Here is a 14,258-nt window from a genome sequence, read left to right as displayed (position 1 = left end):
CCAAGGAATTCTATTGGTTCAAAAAGTTGGACACGTACAGAGGTTTTTGGACACGTGTGGCTACAATCGATGTCAGTCACAGTCAGTAACTAAAGCTATGTTCAACAAACCTTTTCTACGTGCATCATTTAATTATTACAGAGGGGAATAATAACTCTAAACAGCTAATAAAAACAATGCAGACAAGGATTAAATCCTTGGAATATAAAAAATGAACGTTCATTGTTGTTGACTATAAATAGCTCATATCTTGAAAAAGCTACCTACCCCCCAAAAAAATTCACAAAATGTGTGATCCCAACTAAACACAATTTCGACTTGTGGTGCTTTTATGAATATAAGACATACATGTACATTACAAGATAACCTCAGACTTAAAAGACAGAATTTATGGTTAAAGCAAAACTCTTACAGAGTCTTGTCTCAGGTTGATGCCTTTTTCAACGGGATCAAGTACTTGAATGCAGCTTAAAATGAACCTGTTGCTATGTAACTGAGCGTAAACAACAGGGGTAAGTAGCGGCATACTGAATTTATCGATAACACCAGCTGGTTTTCTGTATTTTTAAGCGTTTTACGGTGACAAAAACAGCAGTAGTTAGGTTTGGCTTTGGCTAAATTCATTTATTTATTTCTTAGAGAGCCAATGACGGTGTTTGGCAGTATATTCAGAGCAATATCCTCAAATTTGCATACAATGATGTGAAAAAGCATTTACCCCCTTCCTGGTTTCTTAAGTTTTGTTTGTTTTTAATGACATATTTTTCTTTTTTCTTTTTTTATCAGAGTGTAAAGTGATGCCAAGTCTGTCTCCGGTCACAAAACAGCAGCATGAGCTCGGAATATATTATCTCTGAGCCCACGTCGATGGACAAAGAGATCCTGCAGCATGCTGTGCATGAACAGTTTAAACCAGATCACATCCTGCGTTTTCCAGATGCGAGCCAAATCCACTTTAATGAAGTCCAGAAATTAAGACTGGAGTACAAAAGTAAGGGGAAATCATGAAGGTGATGAGGAATGTAGCAATGTTTAGCATGCTGATTTTGTTTGAGTGAGAGGATGCTTTTTTATACATTTTCAGACATCCTGAGGATTGATCACTTATGGGACTTCTCATCTTTGTCCAAACTTGAGTTAAATAACAATGCTATAGAAAAGATCCAGGGACTGGACCATCTGATTAATCTGACGTGGCTTAGTAAGATACAAAGTTTGTTCTTGTTGACCAAATGATGTGTAGGCACTGCCATCTTATATCAGCTCAGAATCTACTGGTAATGATGAGAGTCATTTCGAATGTGTCCCTCAGATCTGTCATTCAACCAGATTGAGAAAATAGAGGGTCTGGAGTGTGTGCAGAAGCTTGAAGTGCTGAATCTATCCAACAACAAAATCTCTGTCATTGAAAATATGGACACACTTGAGAACCTAACTCACTTCTTCATTTCAAACAACCTAATTGGGCAGTTGGATAATGTAAGAAACGTTTCTGCATTTGCCATGCAAGTATGGGGAAACATTCATGTGATACTGTTTAATTAACCTAATGCATTTCAAAGGTGCTCTACCTCAGGAAGTTCAAGAACCTGGCAGCGTTCAACCTGTTTGGAAATCCTTTCCTAAACGAGGGTGATTACAGATTTTTCATCGCTGCCTACTTTCCAAAGCTGATGTTCCTAGACTCCAGAATACTTGACCAGAAGACAGTAAGTGCAAACCCAATCTACATTTTGTTCTGCGCTTACCTTTAAAGTAGCATTTACATACACATTTACAGAGTATGAGTATACCCAAGCCTAGGACATGTATGAGGACAGTGAGACAGTGGTGAGGTGTGCAGAAGGAGTGACACATTAGTTCAAGATGGGGATAGGATTACACCTGAGCCCCTTTTTGTTTGCAGTGGTGATGGACAGGTTGACTACGATGTTTGCAGATGAAAATGGGATCCGTAGTGAGAGTAGCGAGCAGGTGGAAGAGAGTCTGGAGAAATGGAGGTGTGCTAGAGAGAAGAAGGAAGGTCAGCAGAAGCAAAACAGAGTATGTGTGTGAATGAGAGGGAGACAGATGTAACAGTAAAGCTGACTGTACCCAAGCTTGTTTGAAAGTCATCCTCATGTGCATTTATGAATTGCTGGTTGATGCAGAGTAACAAAATTTTATTTCTGTGTACGTACAGAGAAAGGAAGCATCTATCAAATATCACTATGTCCTTGAGAAAATGAGACTTGAAGAGCTGGAGCTACACCAGGCTGATGAGGCTCGACAAAGACACGAAGCTGAGCTAAAATTACACCGAGTACTATCTTTTTTTTGTGACTCATCTGTTGATTTGTATACATACAGTCTGACACTTATGTTTTCTTTTTTGTTGTTTTTTGTGAAGGATGCCTTTGTGGAGTTCCTTAATGGCTCTTCTCTGTTTAGGACCATGTTTAAAGATGATCCAAAAGCACAAACACTGCACTGTGCACCAGGAATGGATTCTCTGATTCAAAGATATCTTTTATCATCCTGGTTTCCTAATCCATGCGTGCATTTTTATTATTGTCATAGTACAGGCTAAACCAATCATTCCTTTTGGTTCCTTGACCTTGCACTTACGTTTGAGCACCAAATGGGGGAGCTGTGTACACAGTTATTTGAAAGGGGCTTGGCTGAGCACAAACGAAGGGAGACAGAGGTGAAGTCTTTCTTCAGTTGCCAAGAAAAGGCTGTGACAGACTGCCAGGAGAAGGCGTCGCAGATGTTAGCAAAGTTTAATCATGAACACAAAGAGGCAAGCCTTTTCCGTGTGCACAGTGATTTACATGAATGCAGTGACTCAGCATGAGATGATATTTTGTGTTTTCTCCTTTAAAGCGGACAGAAGAGTTGCAGCAGTTATCAGACCCAGAGGTACGCAAAGTCAAGATTGACCACTGCAATGGTGAAATTAACCGGCTCTGTAAAAACCTCATGACACTGGAGTTTCAGCTGGTCAGCGAGATGGAGGTTAGTGTATGCTAGAGTTTGTACACTTGTATAATTTGTAAAATATCTCAATGAAATCTCATGAAATTTCTTATTTTATAAATTATGTTAAAATACTTGATATGTCATGAGACTGTATGTCTGTGTTTCACATTTAATCAAAGTGATGCTGCTTGGTCATTTTAGGAGAAGATCAAAACTTTTGAGAGCAGAATCTCAGACATGGTTAGACACTTCAGTGAAATCGCACAGGGGATATATCCTTTTTTTTTTTTTACAGGAAAATAACAGAACTGCCTCAAAAACATTCTAAAAACACTCATTACTGTATGCTAGTAATTATATAGTCATGAGCACTCCAACTCACTGGTGACCTGTCCCTGCAACCTTAAACTGGATAAGCAGAAGAAAGTGGTTCATCAACTCACCAGAGTGTCGTAGCACAAATGAGGGTTTAATGGGGTTTAATCAAACAGATGTTTTCCTGTGTGAGTGATTTCTTTAACAAAACAATACGTTCTCCCACTGTCGAGATCTTGAAGATGACTATTATCAGAAGATGCAAATAGTTGCTGCTAAAATCTTGCAGACAGTGGCCAGAGACGCCCGGAAGGAGGACTTGCCAGATGATGTTATAATGGTCAGTGTCGTCCTTTATAAGCCAAACTGGTATTACAAAATATATGGTTACAAATATATGGCTGAAAAAAAAACCCCTGCAAGTTTCTGTCTCTGTTCTGGTCTTTGTTAATCTAACAGATAACTGTGCATGAATAGAGGGTGCAGATCATTGCGTGTAGTTTTCAAAGAGTGAAAAAAGAAAAAGAATCAAAGAAAATACAAAAACTGCATTATATTTTTTTCAATTCCAGATCAAGTATAATATATTTCTTCAGGTGAGCTTAAAACATGGTGCGCTAACAGTATCAAGGCCTCATTCTGTCACTCCTATGTTTTATATTTTAGCTGTTTGAAGACAGAGATGCAGTGATAGATGCACTGGCCACAGCCCACAATAACCACCTCCTGAAGATCAATGACCGAGAGACTCAGCTGACTACAGGCATCAGTGCCTGGAAGGAGGCCCTCATTAAGGGGGTAGAGAACTGAAATTACATTAAACAAACAGTCTAATGTAAAGTCGACATATAAATCTTGTACTTACCGTCATTTCTTTATATGTTGCTTCCAAGTAACCAAATCTTTTTGTATTTTTTAAGTGATCTTGAGCAGTAGTTCTGTAGGATTTCCAATAGTGTTTCTTGAGAGAACAGAATCCAAAGAAGAGATTTGAATGTCCTTCAACTATTCCTGAAAACTACGACTAAGAGAGTTCAAACTGTTGAAGACTAAAGGTGGACATAATAAATACTGATTTTCAGGCTCTGCTTTGTTTTCCAGTTGTTTTTTACGCCTTTCAATAAATCACTGCATGCATTTCCCATTTTCTTAGCAAAATATAAAGAAATGAGAGGGGGACTCAAGACCTTTGCACTCTATTTTAATATTTCTTTGATCAAAGACTATTTATTTGTTTGATGGCTTTGTTGCTTTTTACAGATACGAGATGAGGAACTGAAGCGGAACCGCATGAACATCTCAGACATCCACAGATATGTGGATAATTTGAGGGAGCAGCTGGAGGAGTTGATATAGTGGAAACCACTTGGTGGCCTCAAGAACACTTCAAAAACCACTGTCAGTGAATACAGTTGTATTCACAAATGAGGGTTCAAACACTACCGCTAAAAGAGAAAAAAGATACAGAGCAAGAACCTATACTCGGGGCATGAGCTACTGTGCTGTGAAAAAGTATTTAACCCCTTTCTGATTTCTCTGTTTTGTGTGTGTGTATTTATCACAGTGGCTCTGTGATGTACTTGCACATTCGTTCTGCAAATGAAAGGTTGCTGGTTCAGTTCCAGGCAGAGACACAAATCCCCTTTGGGGGAAGGAAAGGCATCTATACAACCACCTCTGCTCACAACAAAGAAAACTGCAGTTCACTACAAACAAATTCAGATAAGACAACATCAATTGCCCTGAATTTCTCTGTAAAAGATTCATTTATTGGTGAAAAGGCCAAAACGACCAAGGAAAGATAAGCAAAACGGTGGAGAGTAAACAAGGAATCTTAAAATCCAAAACCCCTTGAAGAAGTGAAAAGTGGAGGTCGTAGGTCAAAGAAATTGAATAGAAAATAAAGAGAAGAAAGTTATAAGTGCAAAGCGGGAAGTGCTGAATGTCAAGAAAGCACAGAAAGGGAAGAAAAGGAGAAAGCAGCAAGCAAAAATACAAAACAACTGTTGGAAGTGCAGAAAGTATTTGAAGAGGAGAAAAGTGTAACACAGATGGCAAAAAAGAAACTTCAAAACACAAAACGGGAAGCGGAAAATGCCAAGAAAGAATTACAGGAAGTCCTTAAAGCGCTTGAAGAGGAGAAAAGTAAAAGGCAGGAGGCAACAAACGAACTGGAGAATGCAAAGAAGGAAGCTGAACAGCTAAAGAAGGAGTTATTGAATGTCCAGAAAACACTTGAGGAAGAAAAGGGGGTAAACAGGAGGCAAGAAATGAGACTGAAAATGTAAAGAAGGCATTGTTAGAAGCTCAAAAAGCACTTAAGAAGGAGAAAAAAATGCAAGAGACAGCAAAGGCAATGCAAAATACAAAGAATGTTGAAAATATAGAGATCAAATTACAGGAAGCCTGGAAAGCATTGGAAGAGGAAAAATGTAAGATAAGATAAACCTTTATTAGTCCCACACGTGGAAAATTTTGGTCAGTGTGCAATGCAGTAATGTATTCACAAGTTTGTTTGTTGATGTTATTTTTTTGTCAGAGACTGTTTGCAAACATCTCTTGCTTTCATCCCCCTGACCCCCACCCCTACCCCTGCCCCATTTCTTCCCACCACCCTACATCATCCACTGATATTCCTGACTTAGGAAACACCCAAGTGGACATTTTTTTTTACATAGAACCAAATGTACTGATGAAGACATCACGGCCACAAGCTGCCCCAGACCATCCACACTACCACCACCATGTTTGACTGTTGGCATGAATAAACTAATATATTGGTATAAATCAGAAAGGAGGAAAATAGTTTTTCACAGCACTGTAAATGAGCATTAGTCTAGAAAAGACAGTGGTGTATGTGAATAACGTGTCTTCTTTTTTCCATCATGGATGTTTAACCTATATTTGTGGACGGTACAGCAAATTATGTTTTTTGGGAAGCGTTCCTGAGTCCATGCACTGGAATAGCACCTGTGTGTAATGCAGTGATTTTGAGCCTTGTCTCTTAGGCAGAGATTTTCTCTGAATCTTTTGATGATTTTATGTGCTGTAGATGAAGAGATATTTAGTATTTACAATTGCATGTTATGGAACTGAAATTGTTACACAATTTGTATACACTGTTTTTTTCCAGATTGGTGAGCCGTTGACCATTCTGCTCTTTTGTTTACCTAATTATGTAATTGAACTGCTGTGAATTAACCTTAATTGATCTCAACACTTTCTAAAATATTGTATGATTCTATGTGTGATTTCAGCACTTCAGCACTAAATCATGCAAACGTGAGTTGGTCGCTGTCTGTGTTAAAGTGTATAAATAAAGCTACTGTTAAAAGAAAAAAATCTTGAACTGCGTGAGATTTGAATACAATACCCAGAACAACTTTCGGTGCCTTTTCCAATAAGAATCCAGCTGAAGCAGCCGCGCGCCAGTTCCCAGCCAATCAAATTCAGGGAAGAGGCGTTTGGCAGAAGCGAGTTCTCGGACTAGGTTTTCATTTGAGCGAAGTTTTGGAGCTCTGAGAATTTACGTAGCTGACAGGCCCTCCTGTCTCAGCACCCACTTTTTCTCTCTGCAACTGCGGTGTTCCCGGTGACAAAGCTCATGACGGTTGCTGACGGTGGCACCTTATCGCTCGTCATGCCTGTCCGAGCAGAGTACCGCGGCACCACCCGATCGGCCTGCCCATCCTCGGCCTCTCTCGTCCCCCCTGCCCCGATCAACACCCACCAGCCGGGGGTGGCCACCTCGCTTCTGTACAGCGGCGCACAGTTTCGTGGATACCAGAAGAGTAAAGGAAACTCGTACGACGTTGAGGTGGTCTTGCAGGTAATTTTGTGGTCCTGTATAGTTATATACAAAGTCTGCATATGAGTAGACTCTGTGCATCCATAGTTGCTAACTTGCTATCTTTCCAGATGTTAGCTTCATTAGCTCATTTTTTGTTTTTTGTTGCTTTTCCTACATGTTGAGCAAATTTTGAGCTAGCTTAATGACCTTATGTCTTCTTTTGGAGTTTGAATTTGGGACAACTTGGCTTTAAAAACCGATGTTTCACAGACAAGTTGGCGTTTAACCCCCCCCTCAAAACTACCTAAATTGCAGTATTAATATAGCAGCTGGTGTTGACACAGCTAATATAATATTTCCCATCTCGGTGAGCCCACCAACTTACAGACAGTTTTCTTGTTACCATGAAGGATTTTGTGCTCGTCATGTGGAACCATCAGTAAAATATGTGTTCTGTCTTTCTCAGCATGTGACTGTAGAGGACTCGTATTTGTGTGGCTACCTGAAAATCAATGGCCTGACTGAGGTAAGTCTCCCAGCTACATCATGAGTAGTAAGACTGACCTTCATTCGTTTGAAGTCGTTCCACTGACTGGTTTCCACTCGCTTTAAGCAGACTGCAATGTGACAGAGTACATTAGACCAGTGGTTCACAACGTTTCCACTTCAAAAGCAAAAAATCTTAAAAATGTAATCAATCAACTTATGAGTAAAAGAAGAGCCAAGTTTAACTTTAGTTAAATAATGGCCAGCTTGGTTGCATCAACCAACTCCTTTTTTTTTTTAAACTTTCCCTAGAACAATCCCATTCATTCAACTTAAGCAAAGTAGATTTGGCTAGATGTGAGGCCTTTAGGGCTAACCACACATGCTTAAGCTCAAGTGTCAGCTGTATACCCATTACATTATGTAACATATGGAAGCAAAAAGGTCAGGGGGATCTTGGGTTAAAGTTCAGCTTTGGCAGAGCGAGTGAAAGATGAGAAGTCAGGTTGTGAGTGAAGGAGTTGTATTAAAGCTCACCTGGTATCCATGAGAAAATTAAAGCAAGGGAGCATTCCTCTTAATGCTGCTTTATTATTTTTATATGTTATACAGTACCATATTTTAAGAAATTGTGAAAGCAGCCAGATGAAAAGGAATAATGCACTACATCTATTCTGCTGATCCTGAAGCTTAAGCCCTGCCCATCAACATGTAAATCACAGGAAATCTGGACATTTGAATAGGCTATTTGCACAGTGCAGGATAAATGCAGTTTTAAAACGAGTACCAAATCACGTTGCGAACAGTCCCGTTTTATCTTTCCCTCCTAATTCATTCTGTGTCTGGCAGGAGTATCCGACTCTAACAACGTTCTTCGCTGGAGAAATGATCAGCCGGAAGAGGCCATTTTTAACTAGAAAGTGGGATGCGGATGAGGATGTGGATAAAAAACACTGGGTAAGTCGTGCTTTTAGTTTTCTTCATCATTGATTTTTAAGTTTTTGGACATGTGTCAGTTTTCTCTAGCTTGGAAAACTGGATACCATGACACCGCTTTTTCTCAAAAGGGCACAGTTAAAGTCGCCACAGCTCCTTATCTAACCAGTTTGAGGGCAGTTTGTGTCCTCATGTCTTTCAGGAAAGCCTTTCCTAATGTTGTGTGTGGAGGTCATTGCTTCGCCATTCCTGATTTTTCAGCTAACAATGGGTGTTAAATAACACCTATTGTGTTATTTAACACTTATACTACTTTATCCCCTACTTTATCTTCTACATGGCAGAAGATAAAGTAGGGGAATCAAACAAAGCCTATTTCACAACAGTTTTGTTTTTTTGTTTTTTGACCTGATATTAAGGAGTATGAGTAGCACAGGTGTTACTAATGATGCAGTGCTTTAATTAATGTGATTGCTGACACCTGTTTACCAACTCTTTTATATCCAAATGGTTACTGTCAGAAGATCTGTTGCAGATGTTGGTATTTATTTCCTGCTCTTCTGTTTTGTCACCAGAGCAAGTTTAAGGCTTTTTGCAAATATGCCAGGAACTTCAACTCTGATGACTTTGACTATGATGCACTGGAAAACAGTGACTATATCTTCATGAGGTGGAAGGTTGGCACTCTGTCATTCATTTTAGCTGTGAAATTAATTTGTGCATGTTCTCAGCTTGGGGTCAGACTTTAACCTCCGCTCTTGTTGTGCATTCAGGAGCAGTTTCTAGTTCCAGACCACACGATCAAAGATATCAGTGGTGCCTCCTTTGCAGGTTTCTACTACATCTGCTTCCAGAAGTCCACAGCCACTATTGAGGGTTACTATTATCATCGGAGCTCAGAGTGGTAATTACTAATCATTAAAACAGTTTTCACACATGCACCTCAGCCGCGTGACTTTGCATCCATGTGTTTGTTGGAATGTTGTGTAAAATTTTGCAAATCGTAAACTTTTATTCATAGTAGTACAAATAAAACGATCAAATGTACCCTTTTAAGAAAAATATTAACTCATTTGTAATTTGACGCCAGAAACGCGTCTCAAAAGTTGAGAAAGGGCTGTGTTTACCAATGTGTAGCCTCCTATTTTCTTAATCTTCTATAAACTACCTGGAACAGACAAGTTCAGCTGCTGGGCTTTCGTCTTCATAGAATTGTAGCTGCCCGAGTTGGCTTTGTTGTACGTTTTGTTTCACTATGTGCCAAATGTTTTTAGTTGGTGAAAGGTCTGGACTGCAGGCAGGCAGTTCAGCACCTGGACTCTTCAACTATGAAGCCATGCTGCTGTAATTGATGCAGTATATGGTTTAGCATTGTCTTGCTGAAATATTGAAGGCCTCCTGTGGGGAGAAAAGACTTATGGATGAGAGGATATGTTCTAAAACCCGCATATACCTTTTAGCACTGATCGTTAGGGATGGGTATCGTTTAGGTTTTATCCGATACCGGTGCCAAATCGGTACTTTTGAAACGGTGCCGGTGCTCAAACCGGTGCTTAAAGAATGGAGAACACAAAATTGGTCCAAAAACCTCTCATGTTCAGCTGTTTTTTGTAAAAATATAACAATGTTAGCCTTTTCTGCAGCTATGGGGCATATATGGTATCACTCTTGGCTGGAAGCAGTGCTTAAACAATGGAAAAAACACAAACTTTGTCCTAAACCTCTCATGTTTAACTGTTTTCCACTTTTTCTTTGGTCATTTTAGCCTTTTTAGCCAGGGTGAAGGGAGTATCTGCCATCAAACAAGAGGACAGCCGCATGTAGCTATGATGATGTTTGCTAGTTCACCTTACATGCATTAATGTAATAACGTGGTTAGCCTACTCAACGTAAATTAGCTACTCACGCAGAGAAGAACGGCTGCTGCCACCATCATCCGTCATCATTTCTGCTACACTGGCAGGGCTAGGGGCCAGGACTCTCCTCTTCGTGTTTTTGGGGGATGTTGCATAACAGGCAACCCGCCCGCAGTAGATGCGCTCGGTGTGAGGTCTCGCAGCAAGCTATCAAATACGGCGCATTTCTGGGCTTTTAAAAAAAACGCTATGCCTCACCAGGTGTTTCATCAGATTTGAGGTGTTACCTCCTTTGACAGTATCACAGTATCAGCTTAAAGCACTTGTTGCAGGCTGCTGAGTTTGCATATTTTGCTATGAAGTACAGCCAGACTTTTGACTGCTTCGCCTTGGACATTTTTAATCTGTAGCTCTGCTCTAACAGAACGTACGTACCTGGCCCCGCCTACTATCCTCGGAAACGTAAAATGATTGGCTAGAATCTAAAGTGTATCACAGCTCAGGAAAAAAAAGCACCGAAATAAAGCACCGAAATGTGCGCTGCTTTTCGGTCTGTTACTACCGTTTATGTCAGGATGGCACCGGACACCGGTACCCATCCCTACTGATCGTGCTTGTTCCAGATGTACAAGCTGCCAATTATAGGCACTAATGCACTCATATACCAGAGAGATGCTGGCTTGTTAGAGTATTGCCAACAACAAGGTGGTCAATCTCCTTTTTTGTCATAAGGACCAGCTTTCTTATTTTTCAAAAGGTATTTCAATTTCCTTGACCTTCAACACAATCTGAATCTGAATTAGAGAAGCAGAAACAAATGAATTGATGATTTTTAGTCTTGTGTGCTGATTTCTTCAGATTCTCAGTCTTTGATATGATACTGTAAATCAGATATTCAGTCTTCACAATTCTGTGTTATGAAACGTTTTTCTGAATTTGTTCAATAGTTTCTAGATGCGGTTTCCTGTCGATTGCTAAGCTCCAACCATCCTTGCTTCTGGGAAACTTTGCCTCTCTTAGATGAACTTTTCAGACATGTTGTTACATCAACTTCAAAATGAGTTAAAGTATTTAAGTGTTACACTTGTGCAGTTCAAACATTTTGTTCTGAAATTTACAAATCACTGTTTGTTTTTATTCATTTGTACAAGTTTTTTGGTATTGGGATTGTAAAGGGGAAGAGTAGCAGTGGTAATAAATGCTTTGCTACTGAAAGTAAGCCAGGACTATATGGTGGCTATAATAGCAGAAAAATATAAATTGGGAGGTGGTGCAAAGTGGGAATAAATTGGAACAGTATCAGGGTTATTATGTATCACTAGAGGGAGTCATCCCAATTTGAATAGGTGTACTCACACAACATTGATATAATTCCTGAAGGTAATAATATTTCCTCATGTTTCCTTAAGTTTTAAATTGCTTTCAACAGTCCTTTGTATTCTTTTCTATAACTTGTTATGGCCTCATATTGCTGTCATTTCACTCATGTTACTGCCTGAAAGCATTGTATAACCTGCACAAGTTGTAATGTTTCTAATCTCTCTGTGTGAAGCACATTTACTGTACTTAGAATTAAATGTGCTATATAAATAAAAATTGCCATTTGTACTATTAACTCAGTCAGCCGAAGGACTGATGGGCTTATTCCATCCCAAGGCATCAGTCACCCACAATTGACAAAAATGACTCCTCCTCCTACAGGTTTAGAAAGAATTTAGTCAAACATGCAGACAATGATCACTGTATGATTCTTTACCCAAACCATGCTTGATGTTTAGGGCATAGCTGCCATTTTTCAGGCGAAATTCTTAAACGCTGATACATTGTGGTATAATGTGCACAATGTTTGGCTTAATTATTGCAGCAGATGAGATCCTATCAGGAATGTTTCCAGAAGTGTCTCTCTCTTTGCCAGTTGTTTACTTTTTCAAATTAAAACTGAATCTGCGCCATTTGCAAAAACTTTGTTTTCTGAGTCTTAAAGTACCCAAGTAGCGCCGGTTACTTTAAGTTTGCAGTTTTTCACATGAACACATGTCTCATGATTGGTTTTGTTTTTCCAACTTATTTCCTGCAGGTACCAGTCTTTAAGCCTGAACCATATTCGAGAGCACAGTATGCCTATTTACGAATTTCGGTGACGTGGCTGCGCAGGGATGTGGAGTGACAAAAGAAGGTTCATGCTGCCCTGTGCTTAAAAGGGATGGAGAATCCTTTAATGCCAAGAATGGAGGTGACCCATTTTCCTCACTGGCAAGGAAAAACACAGCTGGTCAGACACTCTTCTGCTGGACTGCTAGAAAGAAGGCACAGATGAAGAACCATAAGGAAGCTCTGTGAGACGTGGAATTTTCTCACAGTTGCTGCGGCAGATTGAAATTTGTTTTCTGGTTTTGTTTGTTTTTCCTGCACTTGTAAAAAAAAAAAAAAAAAAAAATTCCTCAGTAGTTCAAAACAGATTTCCTCCATTTGTTTCTGTTAAGACAAAGTGTTGCTTTTAAGAGTTGGGGAAAAAAAGAGTAAAGCTTAATATATTTATCTTATTTGAAAGATACAAAATCTTTGAGGACCTGTGATGATTAACGTGTTAGACGCGCAACAAGCAGAGATGCATGAGAGCTTTTATGCAGGTTCTATATGATCAGGGATGGTATGCTGCTGTAATGTTCAGGCAATATGTATTTTAGTAATCCTGATATGGATGAGCTGGAAATGAGTGAAAACCTTGTTTGTAAAAAGCTGCAGCTTTTTGAAAAATCATCTCAACTTTGTAAAGTGTTTATCTATGCAAGCCAAAGATTAATAATGGGTCGAATTTCTTACACCACTTAATTTTAGTTTTTATTTTAATTTTCAGATCACTTCTGTTTAAGGGAGATTTATTTATTTTAAATCAGGAGTAAAATGTAGGGGGGGGTTAATTATACTAACCATCAACCTGAAGCACAGCAACTGTAACCAGTGACTCATAATCTAGTTGAGATTGAAAGTTTTTTGGGGGGTTTGTGCCAAGTAAAATATTTCTGGGAAGAGTTTGGAAAACTTCAGATTGAACACAAGAAAATGAACGCAGAGCTCTGACTGCAGTGTAACAAATTGGAGAATCAAATAATGTGTTGCTGTAATGTTTAAAAGCACCTGTGTGTGGTTGTGAAAGCTTGATGGAAAAAGAATAAAACCACCTTTGATGCTTTAGGAAAAACCTGCTGCCTTACAATTTTAACTGTAAAGCTCCTGTTGTTTTTAAGATGGGTGACTAGTTTAATGTTGCTTTATTTGAAATCATGAACATTTAATAATATGAGAGAAACTGTGTGTTATCTGGCTAAGCTAAAGGTCAGACCTCGGGTATAAGTTGATGTGCGAATGCTATTCACACTACAGTCTTTTAACTCAAGCGAGGAGATCGCAGATATTACTATCCTAATGACTCTTGTTACATGATTAACAAAAAACTGTAAAATGTGCAATGTAGAAGAAATGTTTATTTTGGAGTCTGTAATTAAGTTTTATGAAAGATGGTGTATTCTAACTCTGCTGTGAGGAGAAATAAATAACTTTGATACATGTTTGTATGGTTGGCTGCTCTTTAAAGAGTGTTTTATAATAACAGCAATTACTTGGTACATTCTGAATCACATGTAACAGCAGCTAGCAGTAGCTGACCACACAAACCAAACTGCTTTTCTCTTGTGACCATCTCAGCCGATATCAATACTGTTGTTTAGCTGTTTGGGCAATAGTCCCACTTTGTAGTCCCTCTAACATGCTGGAAGTGCTGAAAAGTCAAAGTTAGCCATTGTTTGAGTCTCACCTCTGTTTCAGCCTGAATTGAATGAGGAAGTAGTCACTAATGCTAACTCTGTATCACAGTGACCATGAGAAAGCTATTTATCAAGACTTGGTCAAATAAA

The 14,258-nt window shown here is 39.2% G+C and overlaps 2 protein-coding genes across 6 annotated transcripts; both read left to right on the top strand.

Annotated features, from left to right (window-relative positions):
- Positions 1-452: 452 nt before the first annotated feature.
- drc3 (dynein regulatory complex subunit 3) lies at positions 453-6,512 on the top strand. Of its 4 annotated transcripts, XM_026165090.1 has the most exons (14): positions 453-512; positions 787-991; positions 1,085-1,201; positions 1,313-1,479; positions 1,563-1,709; positions 1,940-2,023; positions 2,183-2,302; positions 2,390-2,502; positions 2,608-2,782; positions 2,866-2,997; positions 3,163-3,233; positions 3,493-3,616; positions 3,943-4,074; positions 4,537-6,512. In XM_026165090.1, the coding sequence occupies exons 2-14, from the start codon at positions 832-834 to the stop codon at positions 4,630-4,632; spliced, it is 1,638 nt and encodes a 545-aa protein (XP_026020875.1). In that variant the 5' UTR covers positions 453-512; positions 787-831; the 3' UTR covers positions 4,633-6,512. The 4 variants fall into 4 exon arrangements, with proteins under 4 accessions (XP_026020875.1, XP_026020878.1, XP_026020877.1 ...); XM_026165093.1 differs by lacking the exon at positions 1,085-1,201; XM_026165092.1 differs by lacking the exon at positions 1,940-2,023.
- Positions 6,513-6,693: 181 nt separating this feature from the next.
- gid4 (GID complex subunit 4 homolog) lies at positions 6,694-13,915 on the top strand. Of its 2 annotated transcripts, none has more exons than XM_026165117.1 (6): positions 6,694-7,105; positions 7,533-7,592; positions 8,402-8,509; positions 9,064-9,165; positions 9,262-9,392; positions 12,422-13,915. In XM_026165117.1, exons 1-6 carry the CDS (start codon positions 6,881-6,883, stop codon positions 12,483-12,485), a joined length of 690 nt encoding a protein of 229 aa, XP_026020902.1. In that variant the 5' UTR covers positions 6,694-6,880; the 3' UTR covers positions 12,486-13,915. The 2 variants fall into 2 exon arrangements, with proteins under 2 accessions (XP_026020902.1, XP_026020903.1); XM_026165118.1 differs by lacking the exon at positions 12,422-13,915 and adding an exon at positions 11,292-12,395.
- Positions 13,916-14,258: the final 343 nt, after the last annotated feature.

Source organism: Astatotilapia calliptera, chromosome 4 (genome assembly GCF_900246225.1).
Source record: "Astatotilapia calliptera chromosome 4, fAstCal1.2, whole genome shotgun sequence".
In the NCBI taxonomy this organism is placed as follows: Eukaryota; Metazoa; Chordata; class Actinopteri; order Cichliformes; family Cichlidae; genus Astatotilapia; species Astatotilapia calliptera.
The sequence above is the reverse complement of the archived record's forward strand: the minus strand, read 5'-3'. Positions and strand labels throughout refer to the sequence as shown.